Genomic DNA, 16,026 nt, shown 5'->3' with positions numbered 1-16,026 from the left:
TTTGTTTAATTATTATTGCTTAGTTCTTTGTCTTTTTTCAAGCTACGAGATGTTTTCCTACGTTTGTCATGATACATGATGTCTCAGGAATGTAGGGTTTGGGAATTATGGCAGTTTAAAAAAAAATATGAAGGCAAATTTCAAGATTTCTTACCCTCTAGCTGTGACATCACGCACTCTAGTTAATGTTAACATCTGAAGAAGGCCTCTGTACCAAGGTCTGAACAATGTTTAATATCTCTAAAAGTAAGAATCAGATTTAAAAGTTGTTTTACACGAATAATGTCAGAAAGATGTGTAACATTTTAAAGGGGGTCAGAGCTACCAGGAAGGGAGTGGAGCCTGATGGGGACACTGGGAACAGAAGGTGAGGGGGTAAGAGAGGCAGGAAGGGAGTGGAGCCTGATGGGGACACTGGGAACAGAAGGTGAGGGGGTAAGAGAGGCAGGAAGGGAGTGGAGCCTGATGGGGACACTGGGAACAGAAGGTGAGGGGGTAAGAGCTACCAGGAAGGGAGTGGAGCCTGATGGGAACACTGGGAACAGAAGGTGAGGGGGCAAGAGAGGCAGGAAGGGAGTGGAGCCTGATGCGGACACTGGGAACAGAAGGTGAGGGGGTAAGAGAGGCAGGAAGGCCATTCTTAAGTATTTGAGTGAAACAGGATTGATTGGAAGAATTTAAAACAACGTAAACAACACAATGGTATAATTCCACAAGTGCTGATAGGATGAAATGGTGATACACTCTCTTGTACAGTAGGTGGCGGTATGCACCTGAATGCTGTTTGCAATCTGCCAAAAGCCGAGAGAAGAAGAAGAAGAAGAAGAACCTGGATCCATGCGGCGTCTCGTCGCTACGGTTCTCTCTCTGTGTTCCTGAGAAAGTGTGTGTGAGCTCCAGCTCTACTGATCCATCATATGTGTGTCTGGATAAACCTCCGAATGGACTGTGTGCTCTTTCTTCTGGAGTGTTTACCTCGGACTACAAGAGCTAGCTTAGCATGCTAGCTGGAAACACGTTAGCAACACTAGTCAGATTGAGAGTTTGATGCAGAGAGAAACGGTGTGTTTAACGGAGTCTGCAGGAAAAGGTGATCTAGGAAACATGAGTAAAGTCCAAATGCTGCTGTCATTGAAGAAGCAGCGACTCACTGCTGCTGATGAAGAGACATTTGCTCTGTTTGAACAAACAATAGCAGAGCTCGAGGATGAGCTGTTTCTTTCCAAAGAGGAGAACAAGAGACTCCAGAAGCTACTGGACGCTGTTTTACAGCCTCAGCTTCGGATCCACAGAGCAGGTCTGTTCCCTTTACCCTTAATTAACACTTTACACTCTTCAGTAGCACTTTATTATCACATTAATAACACTTTAGACCAGGGGTCTCCAACACGTCGATCGCGAGCTACCGGTAGCTCGCGGGCAGCTTTTCAGTAGCTCGCCGCTCGATTATCGATTATAGCGTAGTGACGGTGCTTCCTGATTTTTCGGCCGCGGCCGGACAATAAAGTGTTTTTATTTTAGAATTGTTTCTGTCACACAAATATAAAATTGGTCCGTGTTGCAGAGATCAAGGAGCAGATGTGACAGCGGCACAGCGACACCACACATGGAGCAGTCTGCTTTCTCCAGCAGCACCAGCAGAATGACCCGCTCTGAGTCAGGCCCTGTCGCTGCGGCTCAGAGACACACAGGGAGGGATTTGTGCTTTTGAAAAACACTCGTTATCGTCATGTCAGGTTTTTGGTGGATTTAATCAAGTCTTGGATTGTAGAGTATGAATGTCCTCTTGCTATTTTCAGTTGATAAATACGTGTGTAAAGTTTGTGAAGGCAGGAGGAAAGCTTCCGCGATCACCGTCTCCTCTCCGTTCCTCCAAGCCCCGCCCCCTCCTGAAAAATAACTACTAATGAGTGACAGGCTGACAGTGACCCGATAGAAACTTTATTATTCACTTAATCACTGAGATATAATGAAGCTAATTTAGTCTCATACATTCATGGGATTCATGTAACAGTGAGACAGAGAATGTGAGTGTGCACCCACATGCACTATTTTAGTTGTTATATGCTGTTGTAAATACTCCTGTTGTCTGCTGTGTTCAGACTCAAGTCCTGTTTGTGATGCCACATTCAGGACATTCAGTGTCCTTTCTTTAACAGAAGACCGTGGCTAGAAGCTGCAGCTAGACTGCAGAAGCATTAGCTTTTTGTTTTTGAGGATGGAAAAATGTCACACACAGATATAGGGAGGCTAGACCTATAGGCCTACAATTGATTAATTATGGTTTATAATTTAATGTCAAGACGAAGAAGAAGAAAATATGGATGCACTGTTCAGTGTCAATCCTGTGGAGATGGAGATGGAGGTTATAAATCTCCAAAAATAATGTTCAGCTGAAGTCTCAGCAAAACTCACAACATTTCTGGAGCCTTGTATACGCCCAGAAAACTATAAGAACATTCACCAAGCAGCACTGAACACGTCTGCTTTATTTGGTTCTGTATACATCCCTTTGTGAAGCAGCTTTTTCTGACATGCATGTCATGAAATCTAAATACAGAACAAGACCGACTGATGAACATGTAAATGACTCTATTAGTGAACCTAAGTGGGTCCAGCAGACACCTGTATGGTGACTCCATGCAGCGCCAGTCATCTCACTAACTGTAATAAAGAGTGAATGCACTTATTTTACACACGTGCCATAAGATGCTTGCAAGGTGGTGATTAAGGCGATGTATTTACTATGTGGGCCATACTAAGACGTGAAAACATTGTATTTTGCTCTTGGACATTTATGTGAATCTTCAGTGATGTACTTACTATGTTGTCCATATTCATACGTGATAAATTGTCGTTTTCTTGGACCTTGATGTGAAGTTAAGTTTTTAAATAAGCCTTAGGTATTGATTTCACACAAAAGTAGCTTAATTCAACTGATGAGTGCTATGTGAATAAATGTAAGCGATGCGATGCAAGTAGCTCTTGGCCACTTTCATTTTTTCAAAGTAGCTCTCAGGTGAAGAAAGGTTGGAGACCCCTGCTTTAGACCCTTTATCAGCACTTGCTGCAGGTAGCAGATCCTGAAGTAAAAGTACAAACACCACACTGTGAAAATACTCCATTACAAGTTAAAGTACTGCATTCATATCTTATTTAAGTAAAAGTATGTAAGTATTATTAGCTGGGCGTAAAAAAGTAGGGCTTAACTCTAACGTCGGGCTTAGCTACTTCCGACTTAGTGATTCGAATTTACACCGAGTGCACCAAGCCTGACTAGTCTCGGGCCATTCACTCTCCCTGCCTCAAATTCCCGTTGAAGGGCGCTCTCTCTCAAGATGCGAGCATCATGGGTCGACCCAGGCCATCTTGCAACGAGGTCGACAATGCCCATGTCCGAGTTGCACACCATTTGAACATTTATAGAATGGTAACCCTTTCTATTAACATACAAATACTCATGTTCAGAGGGGGCCTGAATGCGAACATGAGTACCGTCGATGCATCCGACAATACCAGGTATACCTGATTTTACCAAAAGATCTTGCCTGGATTTCGCTGCTTCTTCTTGCGTGGGTAGGTGAATATAGTTCCTAAGGCGGTGCTGGAGGGCCAATGAAACTTGTCTTATAGCCCGACATGCAGTTGTGCGATGAACATTAATCATGTCTCCCACAGTATTTTGAAAGGCCCCGTTCGCGTAGAATCTGAGCGCAATCAGCACCTGCAAGGTTGGGGAGAGCGCAGCGTTTCGGTCTGATCCGTGCTGGAGTTGAGGGGAGATCTCCTCGATTAAATCAAAAAGGGCTTGTCTGCCGAAACGAAACCTCTCTGTCAGTTCACTGAATAGATGTCCGGTGGGTTTGTTCGATCACGGACGACTCTTTCTCTTCTTAATGCCCTTGCATTGTTAAACATGTAAACAAGATGCCCTGCCATCGTTATTATCCTTCTTGCCTATTTTCAGCCTTGATTGCCTACTGAGAGCAGTGTAACAGCTTCACGTGATCAGATCTAAGATTTAAATTCTCTCAAAAGCGCCGTTTTAGCTACAATGACTACAGAACAATTATACAGAGTAGAGCACTAGTCATAACTTTAGTTTGGTCTTAACCTTCGGTTCTACGACGGATGTAGAGTTACGCCCAGTTTACGCCCAGCTGGTGCACTCCACTGTAGTTGGTTAAATGTGACATACATTGATACTTTAGTTTTAATGTGCTTCTTTATTCACCTTTTCTTTTTAAATGTGTAAAAGCAAATAAAAACAAATACTTTGGATTAATTCAAATTATGGGAGAATAATTCATGAAGAAATCAATGAATAAATATTAGGGATGCTCCGATAGATCGGCCACCGATCGATATCGGCCGATACTCACTCTCTACCGATCGATCGGGCTCTCTAAAAATGCCGATCACGAGAGCTGATCACATAACGTAAAATGATGACGTAAAATACATGACACTTTTCTCTGTGAGCGGCAAAACAAGCTCACCAAAATGGCTTCACCGGTCTGGCAGCATTTTAAGGTGTCCAAAAAGGACAATAAAAGAGCGGTATGCAACGTGTGTGAAGCAGAAATCCTGCAGCTCCACCCGCTGTGACGGACCGGTGAGCGGAGCGAAACACACATAGAGTTAGACCTAACACACTTAGCTATTTGATCTACCTCTGGAACTAGCTAAACTAGTTATACATATGTTGATTCTTCACTGTCGGGTCACTCATCACTGGATCAGTAGAGAGAGAGAGAGAGAGAGAGAGAGAGAGATTCCGCTCATCTCTCCCGTGTTCTTATCCACAGTTAATGTAAACCTGAATAATGTACTTCATTTGAATGTAATAATTATGTTGGTTGTTGTTTGTGGAAGAGTTTTAAACATCACTTTAAATGGAAGATCCCCATAGGATCTGATCGGCGATCGGTATCGGCCGATACTGATTCCGGCGATTGGCAATCGGCCCCAAAATTGGCGATCGGAGCATCCCTAATAAATATGTTCAATAATCAATCAAACACATCTAAAATGTTACTTGATAAAGAATAGGGGAACTAGTACAAAGGTCATGAAGTAATTAAAACATTACTATAAATGAATTTAAAATCTCATCAATCAATCAATTATTGCCAACATGTATTTATAATATATTCTGTGTGTGTATATATATATTTTGAGAGAGATATACACTAGTATTAGTCGCAGTCAAAACTTTGGACACATCTTCTCTTTCAAAGTTTTTTATTTATTTAAATTGGTTCTACTTTCTAGATTTATACTGAAGACATCAAAACTATAAAAGAACACATTAAAGGTGGTGTAGGTAATTTTGGAGAAACAGCTCGAGTGTGCTAGAATTTGAAAATACACAAAGCACTTAAGATATTCATTGCTATCGGGATGTTAAGAGCATTCCATGGAATATAACAAGTGTATCTCGAGCCGGTTTCTGAAACTTACCTACCCCACCTTTAACTGGAATTATCTAGTGAACAAAGAAGTGTTAACAAATCCAGAATATGATTTATATTTTGCTGGCTACTGCAGAATGCTGTGGTAGCCATGCTGGTTAAGGGTGCCTTGAACTCTGAATAAATCACCACCAGTGACACCAGTAAAGCCCCCCCCCCCACCATCTCACCGCCTCCTCCATGCTTCACGGTGGGTACCACTCATGCAGAAACCATCCGCTCACCTTCTCTGCGTCTCACAAAGACACGGAGGTTGGAACCAAAAATCTCTCATTTGGACCCATCAGACCAAAGTACAGATTTCCACTGTCTAATGTCCAATCAATCAATCAATCAATCAATCAATCAATCAATCAATCAATGTTTATTTATATAGCCCAATATCACAAATGTTACATTTGTCTCAGTGGTCTTCACAGTGTGTACAGAATATCAGTATGACAATACGACACCCTCTGTCCTTAGACCCTCACATCGTACAAGGAAAAACTTCCAAAGAAAACCCAGTTTAAAGGGAAAAATGGGAGAAACCTCAGGGAGAGCAACAGAGGAGGGATCCCTCTCCCAGGACGGACAGACGTGCAATAGATGCCGTGTGTAAATTGAAAAGATAATACATTTGCAACATAGGTAGTCCAAATGTTTGGAAATGCATGTGTGTATAATAGGAAGATGAATCCACGAGGATATCCATCGAGGACCTATGATCCAGGACCACAGCCACGACTCAAGATCCAGCGCTCGCGATCCAGGACACAGGACCGCAGGATCATCCATGACTCCGGATCCCAGCGTATATAGACACCAAAAAGAAAGACATTTGGGGAAGCTGGGTTAATCGGAACATGAGTGTACACGGGTATAGACAGAGAGAAGGAAGAAGTAAGATGTCCCCCGACAAACTAAGCCTATATCAGCAAAACTAGGGGCTGAATCTAATCAGCCCTAACTATAAGCTTTATCAAAAAGGAAGGTCTTAAGCGCACTCTTAAAAACGGATAGGGTGTCTGCCGCCCGAACACAAACTGGAAGCTGATTCCACAAATGTGGAGCTTGATAAGAAAAGGCTCTGGCTCCCATTGTACTTTTAAAGATTCTAGGAACAACCAACAACCCTGCATTCTTGGAACGCAATGCCCTAGTAGGACAGTAGGGTATAATGAGTTCTTTAAGGTAAGATGGCGCCTGCCCATTAAGGGCTTTGTAGGCGAGAAGAAGAATTTAAAATTCTATCCTGTGTTCTATAGGGAGCCAGTGTAAGGCAGCCAGAACAGGAGTAATGTGGTCCCTTTTCCTAACTCTGGTTAGTACACGAGCCGCAGCATTTTGAATCAGCTGAAGCGACTTGATTGACTTCTTCGTACTCCCTGATAATAAAGAGTTACAATAATCCAGCCTAGAAGTAACAAATGCATGGACTAGTTTCTCTGCATCGTTTTGAGGCAAGATATGCCTGATTTTTGCAATGTTACGTAGATGGAAGTAGGCGGTCCTTGAAATTGATTTTATGTGGGCGTTAAAGGATAAATCCTGATCAAATATAACACCAAGATTCCTTACAGTCTCACTGGAGGCCAAATTAATGCCATCCATAGTTAGTATGTCTTTAGATAATTTGTTTCGTAGATTCTTCGGGCCAAGTACAATAACTTCAGTTTTGGTCGTGTTTAACATCAAAAAGTTTAAGGTCATCCACGTTTTTAAGTCCTTAAGGCAGTCTTGAATTTTATTTAGATGATTAATTTCATCAGGCTTGATTGATAAATATAGTTGAGTATCATCCGCATAACAATGAAAGTTTACAGAATGATTCCTTATAATATTGCCTAACGGAAGCATATATAATGTGAACAAAATAGGTCCGAGCACTGAGCCCTGTGGCACTCCATGGCTAACTTTGGTTTGCGTGGAAGATTCATCGTTAACACGTACAAACTGAGAGCGTTCAGATAGATAGGACCTAAACCAGCCTAAAGCAGTTCCCTGTATGCCAACTAAGTGCTCTAGTCTTTGCAATAGGATATCATGGTCGATAGTATCAAATGCAGCACTAAGATCAAGCAAAACAAGAATAGAGACAAGTCCCTTGTCTGAGGCTATTAGAATATCATTTGTGACTTTAACCAGAGCTGTCTCTGTGCTATGATGTGTTCTAAAGCCAGACTGAAAATCTTCAAATAAATCATTGTTTTTTAAGTAATCACACAACTGTTTTGCGACCGCTTTCTCAAGAATTTTTGAGAGGAACGGAAGATTAGAAATAGGTCTATAGTTGGCTAAAACCTCTGGATCGAGGTTGTGCTTTTTAAGAAGCGGTTTTATCACTGCTACTTTGAATGATTGTGGAACATAGCCTGATAATAAAGACATATTCATAATATTTAATAAAGAAGTGCTAATTAATGGAAAAACTTCCTTCAACAGCTTAGTTGGAATTGGGTCTAACATGCACGTTGATGGTTTAGAAGAGAGAATCATTGAATGTAATTGTTCAAGGTTAATGGCTGAAAAGCATTCTAGTTTACTATCTAGTGTAATATTAGAACTTACGATTCCGGGAGCTGTTGATAACACTATACTGGTCGAAGGCAAGAGGTCATTAATTTTGTTTCTAAGAGTAACAATTTTATCGTTAAAAAAGCACATAAAATCATTACTACTGAGTGCTAAGGGAATAGAAGGCTCAATGGAGCTGTGGCTCTCTGTCAGCCTGGCTACAGTGCTGAAAAGAAATCTTGCATTATTCTTATTCTCATCTATTAATGAAGAGTAGTAGGCTGCTCTCGCTTTACGCAGTGCTTTCTTATATTCATTGAGAGTAATATGCCAAATTAAACGAGATTCTTCAAGTTTAGTGGAACGCCATATCCTTTCAAGTTGTCTAGACTTTTGCTTTATTTTGCGGGTTTCGGCATTATGCCATGGAGCTAATCTATGTTGTTTTATTTTCTTCTTTTTCAAAGGAGCAACAGAGTCTAATTTTATTCGCAGCGCATCTATAGCACTATCAACAACATGATCAATTTGGGGTGGTGTACATTTTGTATAAGTTTCCTCCCCTACATGCAGACATGCTATCGAGTTAAGTATTGGTTGAATCTCTTCCTTAAATGTGGCTATAGCACTAACAGATAGGTTTCTGCTGCAAGAGCTTTTGACTAATGCTTTGTAGTCTAGTAACAGTACTTCAAAAGTTACTAAGAAATAGTCGGATAAAGCAGGATTATGCGGTTCGACTAATAGTTGCTCAATTTCAATACCATAAGTCAGAACAAGGTCGAGAGTGTGATTATAACAGTGGGTTGGTTTATTTACACTCTGACAGAAACCAACAGAATCTAATATAGAGTTAAATGCAACAGTAAGGCTATTTTTATCATCGTCAACATGAATATTAAAGTCACCTACGATAATTACTTTGTCTGTTTTAAGAACCAAAGTTGATAAAAACTCGGAGAATTCTGATAAGAATTCTGAATAAGGACCTGGTGCACGATACACTGTAACAAATAAGATTGGCTGCAAAGTTTTCCAGGTCGGATGCGTAAGACTAAAAACGAGGCTTTCAAAAGAGGTATAATTACATTTTGGTTTAGTATTGATAAGTAAACTTGAGTCAAAGATTGCTGCAACTCCACCTCCTCGGCCCGTGCCTCGAGCAATATGAGTGATGACATGGCTGGGTGGAGTGGCCTCATTTATGCTGACATATTCTTCATGTCTCAACCAAGTTTCAGTGAGACAGCATATATCAATATTATAATCTGATATTAAATCATTTACGAATATTGCTTTAGATGCTAGAGATCTTATGTTTAAGAGACCACAATCCTTGTGTTTCTTGGCCCAAACAATTCTCTTCTTCTTGTTGTTCATCCTCAGTAGTGGATCTTTGCAGCTATTGGACCTTGAAGGCCTGATTCACGCAGTCTCCTCTGAACAGTGGATGTTGAGATTGTCTGCTACTTGAGCTCTGTGATCATTTAAGTGGGCTCTAATCTGAGGTGCTTTAACTTGCGGTTTATGAGGCTGGTAACTCTGATGTGTTTATCCTCTGAGCAGAGGTAACTCTTGCTCTTCCTTTCCCGGGGGGGTCCTCATGAGAGCCAGTCTCATCATAGCGTTCCATGGTTTTTGTGACTGCACTTGAGGATACATTCAAAGTTCTTGACATTTTCCAGATCGACTGGCCTTCATTTCTTAAAGTGATGATAGACGGTCGCTTCTCTTTACTGAGTTGAGTCGTTCTTGCTATAATATGGATTACAACTAGTGGTTGGCCTGGCCGATTATCGGGCCGATATTCCGCATTTGACTGATTATCGGTATCTGCCTTTTTTTTAATAAAATTGCCGAAAACACTTTGGCTCTGATGCGGCCGTTTCTCTGGCTGCAGTCACCACTCTCTGTACACGAGCAATGTCCCGCCCACAGCGCTATCTGATAGGCTATTACTGAAGTGTCAATCAACACTGAAGATTTTCCGGGCGGGAGCCTGCCATAGAGGCGGGACCTTCTCAGATTACAGGCAAGTGCGAAGAACGCAGACAGACAAGCAGCAGCGCTGAGCGGCAGAGCCATACATGTGTTTCGAAGGTAAATCAGTTGAAAGCCGAAGTTCAATAAACATCCCAATCCCCTATGCTGAAGTTGCAAAAACAGCACGATCTATTGATCCAATTGTATCAGCTTCCCAGTTACACATGGACGCGGGAAGTCAGTCAGAGTTGGGGGTGCGTGCAGCGTCTCGCAGCGGAGTAACTGTGGTGCGGAGGGGGGGCTGCGAGTGGAGCCTCGCAGTTTTTCAGGTTGATATGTGAAGCTCATTAGCTAATCAACATGTATTTAGCTAATGTTTAGCAAACTATTAGAAGTGAGGCTACTAGACTAACGTTAGGTCTACTGTAATAGCCTCACTTTTAATAGTTTGCAAAACATTAGCTAGCACTAGTGTTTTGCAGTTGCTAGCAATTTATTGGGATTTTATGCTAGATAGACAGGCATTGGTTTGATATAATAAATTAAGCATTATTGTTAGTTAAGCATGTCAGCCTGCAGCCCCACTTCTTGTCTCTCTCTAACTCATAGCAGATGGCTGCACTAAAGAAAAGGGCACAGAGAGGAAACCAGTTGTAAGATGTTTAAAAGTTCATTAAACATAATATATGCTTAAATGCATTTCAAAGAAGTTGTGTTGGAGTTATTCTACATTTTGACACTATATATTTTCTGATTTTACTGCAAATATCGGTTCCAAATATCGGTTATCGGTCTCCTTGATTACTAATAATCGGTATCGGTATCAGCCTTGAAAAAGCCATATCGGTCGATCCCTAATTACAACAGCAGTCAAATAGGGCTTTCCACTGTGCACTATCTCTACCTCTGCACAACACAACTGATGGTCTCAAACACATTCAGAAGGCAAGTCATTCCACACATTGACTCTTGACAAGGCACACCTGTTAATAGAAAACCATTCCAGGTGACGACCTCATGAAGCTGACTGAGAGAAGCCAAGAGTGAGCAAAGCTGTCATCAAGGCAAAAGGGGCTACTTTGAAGAATCTAAAACAAAAATCATATTCTTGATTTTTCTTTAACACTTTTTTTGTTAACTAGATAATTCCATATGTGTTCTTTCATAGTTTTGTTGTCTTCAGTGTTAATCTACAAAGTAGAAACAAATTAAAATAAGCAAAAAACATTGAATGAGAAGGTGTCCAAACTTTTGACTGGTACTGTATATAAAAAACACACATATTTGAACATTTAGCAGGTTCCCTCATCTATAATCATTTATACAAGCGCAACTTTGAACATGTACAGCAGTAAAATGCAACATACAAAATAATCAAGAAACAACATAAATTAAACACTGACAGGGAACATTTTACTGCACCATCATTACCGTTACATAAGAAGGTGCCGTCAAATGTTCTGTTAATACTTGCATACTTTTACTTAAATAAGGTTTGAATGCAGGATTTTAATTTGTAACAGTATTTTCATTCTATACTGTAGGCGTAGTGTATCTGTGAACGATCCCAAATACAATTCCTTGTTTACATTGCGGCTAGTGCTACGCCAGAAGAAAAAACCCTTTTACATTTTGAACTGGAAGTGGAAAGGGCTGGGCTACATGAGGTGACTTGAGCCAACACAAATACACAATAGGTGGGACTAAGAAAGATAATGTGAAAATATAAAACAAAGGCATTAATTAGGGCTGCAAAATGTCTCCCATTGTAATGGTGATGAGGTTTTTAAATGCTAACACTTAACAGTTTGTTCTGACTGTGTTTCCTGTTTCCTGCAGATGTCCAGCAGCTGGTGGTGGTTAAAGAAGAGCTTCTCCCTGACCAGCAGGAGTGCAGCACCAGTCTGGACCAGGAGGACCCAGAGCCCCCCCCACACATTAAGCAGGAACAGGAGGGAGAGCAGCTTCAGGAGCTGGAGGAGGCTGATATCACCAAGTCCACTTTCACTCCTGACCCTGTGAAGAGTGAAGATGATGAAGAGAAACCTCAGTCCTCTCAGCCTCATCAAAGACAAACTGAACACATGGAAACAGAAGCTGATGGAGATGACTGTCGAGGACCAGAACCAGCCAGGAACTCAGATCCAGAGAGCAGTTTACAACCAAAGACTGAGGACCACACTGGAGACTCTTCTGAACCTGACACTGGAGACTCTTCTGAACCTGACACTGGAGACTCTTCTGAACCTGACGCTGGAGACTCTTCTGAACCTGACACTGGAGACTCTTCTGAACCTGACACTGGAGACTCTTCTGAACCTGACACTAAAGACAGTGCTGATTGGAAAGAGACCAGAGAACCTGCATCAGGCTCAAACTCACTGAAAAATAGACATGAATCTGTCAGTGATCCACAACATAGTGCTGAAAAGAAACCATTCAGCTGCTCAGTCTGTAAGAAAGCTTTTTCACAGAGTGGAAATTTAAAGATACACATGAGAATCCACACAGGAGAGAAACCATTCACCTGCTCAGTCTGTAAGAAAGCTTTTTCACATAGTGGAAGTTTAAAGGACACATGAGAGTCCACACAGGAGAGAAACCATTCACCTGTACAGTCTGTAAGAAAGCTTTTTCATATAGTAGACATATAAAGAGACACATGAGAGTCCACACAGGAGAGAAACCATGCACCTGCTCAGTCTGTAATAAATCTTTTTCACATGGTGGAGATTTAAAGACACACATGAGAGTCCACACAGGAGAAAAAACATTCACCTGTACAGTCTGTCAGAAAGCTTTTTCACAGAGTGGATATTTAAAGGCACACATGCTAATCCACACAGGAGAGAAACCATTCACCTGCTCAGTCTGTAATAAATCTTTTTCACATGGTGGAGATTTAAAGACACACAAAAGAATCCACACAGGAGAGAAACCATTCAACTGTACAGTCTGTAAGAAATCTTTTTCACAGAGTGGATATTTAAATATACACATGAGAATCCACACAGGAGATAAACCACACAGCTGCTCAGTCTGTACGAAAGCTTTTTCACATAGTGGAAGTTTAAAGAGACACATGAGAGTCCACACAGGAGAGAAACCATTCACCTGTACAGTCTGTAAGAAATCTTTTTCACATAGTGGAAGTTTAAAGTCACACATGAGAATCCACACAGGAGAGGAAAAATAGATCTGAAAAGTTTGTGACAAAAGATTTAAATGGCGTAATCGTTTAAAAAGACCAAGTGTGTTGGTAAGGGAATACATTTGTCTATTTTGTATCCTAATGCCGTTACATGTAATACGTTACTCCCTAAGCCTGTTTTCACCCACCTGCAACCCATTCGCTAATAATCACAAATGTTCAATTCTTCGACCCCTTGACTCGACTATTTCTTGTTTAATAATCGTTACATCTCCTCAGGACCAAGTTCCCGTGTCCTACCTTTCACCTGCTGATCACCCACTGCTCATTTAAGGTGGACTCACCTTTACAAGGGACCAGCTAGTCTTAGTGTCTTAATGCAAACGTTTTGTAAAGTGATGCTAGACCAACAACGTGCTGTTGGGTTGTGTGCTCTCTGCAGGACGGTGTCTGTACTCAAAGATTGTTGATCAAATGATAGCTTCACTCTGTTTTTGTTGTCGAAACTAGGGGTTCCCAAACTTTGCCATGCCAAGGACCCCCATATAGCATTATCATCTGGCGGGGAACCCCTGTTGCCTTTTTTTTTGTTTAAATGATGAGTACATTATGATGGAAAATATGACAAATTAATATTACAACTTAATACGTTTTCTTAATATATATTTGTATTAATAATTAATAATCAGTTATTCTTAAAAAAAAATTTATATTTATCTTTTGTTTGTCATTCATTACATTGATGGTGTCTTCTGTTATAAACATTCTTAACACAATATTAAACAGTAATATCAACAGTAAACATATTTTAAAGCATTTTTAAAGTGATTTCTGTCTTTATAATATTATATGATTTTGAACAGTAATATCAACAATTAACATATATTTGTAGCATTTTTGAAAGCTATTTATATATAATATTAAACAGTAATATTAACAGTAAACATATTTATATTCATATATATAAACAACAATATTTGCTACATCCGTGCTCTCATCCAGCTGCAGAGCGAAACATTCACTAGCTCTCACTTGCTCCAAAAGCTGAGCAGATACTTAGTTTCACTCTCAGTAGCGGCAGCTCGATTCTGATTGGCTTGAAGGGCGGTCGTGTGAATTAAAAACAAAAAAATAAAAAATATTAAAAGATTGGCATCAAAGGACACATAGACTGATAGATATGCAGTTATTAATAACATCTACAAAATGTAACATTAAAAAAAAAATGTGATTCCCCTTTCCCTCAAACTTTGACCCCCCTGGCACCCCGTGGTGGCCCCCCGGGGGTCGGGCACCCGCTTTGAAAAACACTGGTCTAAACAAGGCCAACAGAGCGATACGTCTTCTTTCCAGCAGATGGCATACATGTTACATCATGCAGTTCAACTGTCATCCACATATTAGAGATTAAAAACAGCAATGTGTGAGATAAGGCTAGTAATTGACTATTTCAACAGAATGTGAAGAGGTTACAGTCTTGAGGCCATGTCCAATATGTTTGTGTTTTGTTTGATTAAATCGACTGAAATGAGCATTCAATGACTCAATTATTCTGAATGACTGTCATTACATCATGGGTTTGCATTGCAATATTAGAACGCATAAAACCCAACTTTATTTCTCCCAAGTTGCGGGTGTTCATTGTTTAGAAGTCCGCTGTGTTTCATCCAAGCTTCCACTGCGTGCTCCGATAATGCTGAAAGTATCTGTTGTATGCTTTACCTGCTCCAGTAACACAAGTGTAATTGACTGGACAGAGACACGAGATAGTGGATGGATCCAGAGGAGAACCAGAAGATAGTCCGCATAGAGCCTTCAGGGATAGAGCTAGAACAGCACGATCCACTATGCTGGATTCTGCCCAAATCGGCTCCAAATGCATGCAAACATCTCGCTGTATCCAAACTCCTGCATTTGTATTGTTCTGGATTCATGGTGAAGTGTATTAGATGTTCTGCACTCTTATTGTTATGTATTTAATATAAAGTCAAATACCCATAAAGTCAGAAAAGAAAAGAGTCTTGCGAGTCATTGTGAGATATCTGGATTCAGAGGTTGCTTTTTCTTTGCACAGCATGAAAGAAAGGCCAAATGAATGGGCTGTGATTTTAGTTCTTTTAAGCAGAGGTCAATCATTTGTACGGCCCTCGGAGGATGTTGAAAAAATTGAAATGGCCCTCGAGAGGAAAAACGTTCCCCACCCCTGATCTAATGGAAAGAAAAGTTCCAAAAAATACATATAAATGGTGTTCGTTTTATTACCATGTCTGAATTTATCTATAGATTTAAAGCTAATCTGCATTTAAACATGTCAGGGGAAAATACTGACTTGACGTAAGTAACTATCTGGGGAAGTTGTGAGGTGATATGTTTTTTTGTTTGTTTTTAGTTGTATCCTTTTAAACTACAATGCCTTGGTAATTGTAACTGCATGCAAATTAGCCCATTTTAATTAAGATAAGATAAGAAATTAGACAGTACTTTATAGTGTACTAGTCAACGCCTAATTTGCATATCAATATGGTAATTGTGATGACGTTATTAGATACACATTTTACTGTATTCACCTTTAGTGTCTACCCTTAAGTAAAGTACATTAGCCTGTATGCCCATGATGAATTGCCTTAGCTAAACCTTGAGCTAACTTATCAATTAGCTAGTAGCCTACCTTAGTTAACTAGGCTATGTTTGTTTTTGTCTTTCGGCTAATTAGCTGTAAACTCGAGGCACTGTGTTAGAAATTTGTAGGGACAACTGGTCCGCTTTCCAAATCTCTGCACGTCCCTAACAAGCTGGTTATCATACAGGAAGGAATCCAGAACATACAAGTATCCGTTAAAAACAATAATCTATTTTAATGGTAATATAACAATGCAATACAATCAATACATTACCATACAAAACCATATCATATCATATGCG

The 16,026-nt window shown here is 40.4% G+C and overlaps 1 protein-coding gene across 1 annotated transcript; it reads left to right on the top strand.

Annotated features, from left to right (window-relative positions):
• Positions 1–819: 819 nt before the first annotated feature.
• LOC139435383 (zinc finger and BTB domain-containing protein 17-like) lies at positions 820–12,616 on the top strand. Its single transcript, XM_071206025.1, has 2 exons — positions 820–1,297; positions 11,793–12,616. The coding sequence occupies exons 1-2, from the start codon at positions 1,048–1,050 to the stop codon at positions 12,533–12,535; spliced, it is 993 nt and encodes a 330-aa protein (XP_071062126.1). The 5' UTR covers positions 820–1,047; the 3' UTR covers positions 12,536–12,616.
• Positions 12,617–16,026: the final 3,410 nt, after the last annotated feature.

Source organism: Pseudochaenichthys georgianus, chromosome 16 (assembly GCF_902827115.2).
Source record: "Pseudochaenichthys georgianus chromosome 16, fPseGeo1.2, whole genome shotgun sequence".
Classification (NCBI taxonomy): domain Eukaryota; kingdom Metazoa; phylum Chordata; class Actinopteri; order Perciformes; family Channichthyidae; genus Pseudochaenichthys; species Pseudochaenichthys georgianus.
Note: the sequence above shows the minus strand (reverse complement) of the source record. Positions and strands in the feature narration are given on the sequence as shown.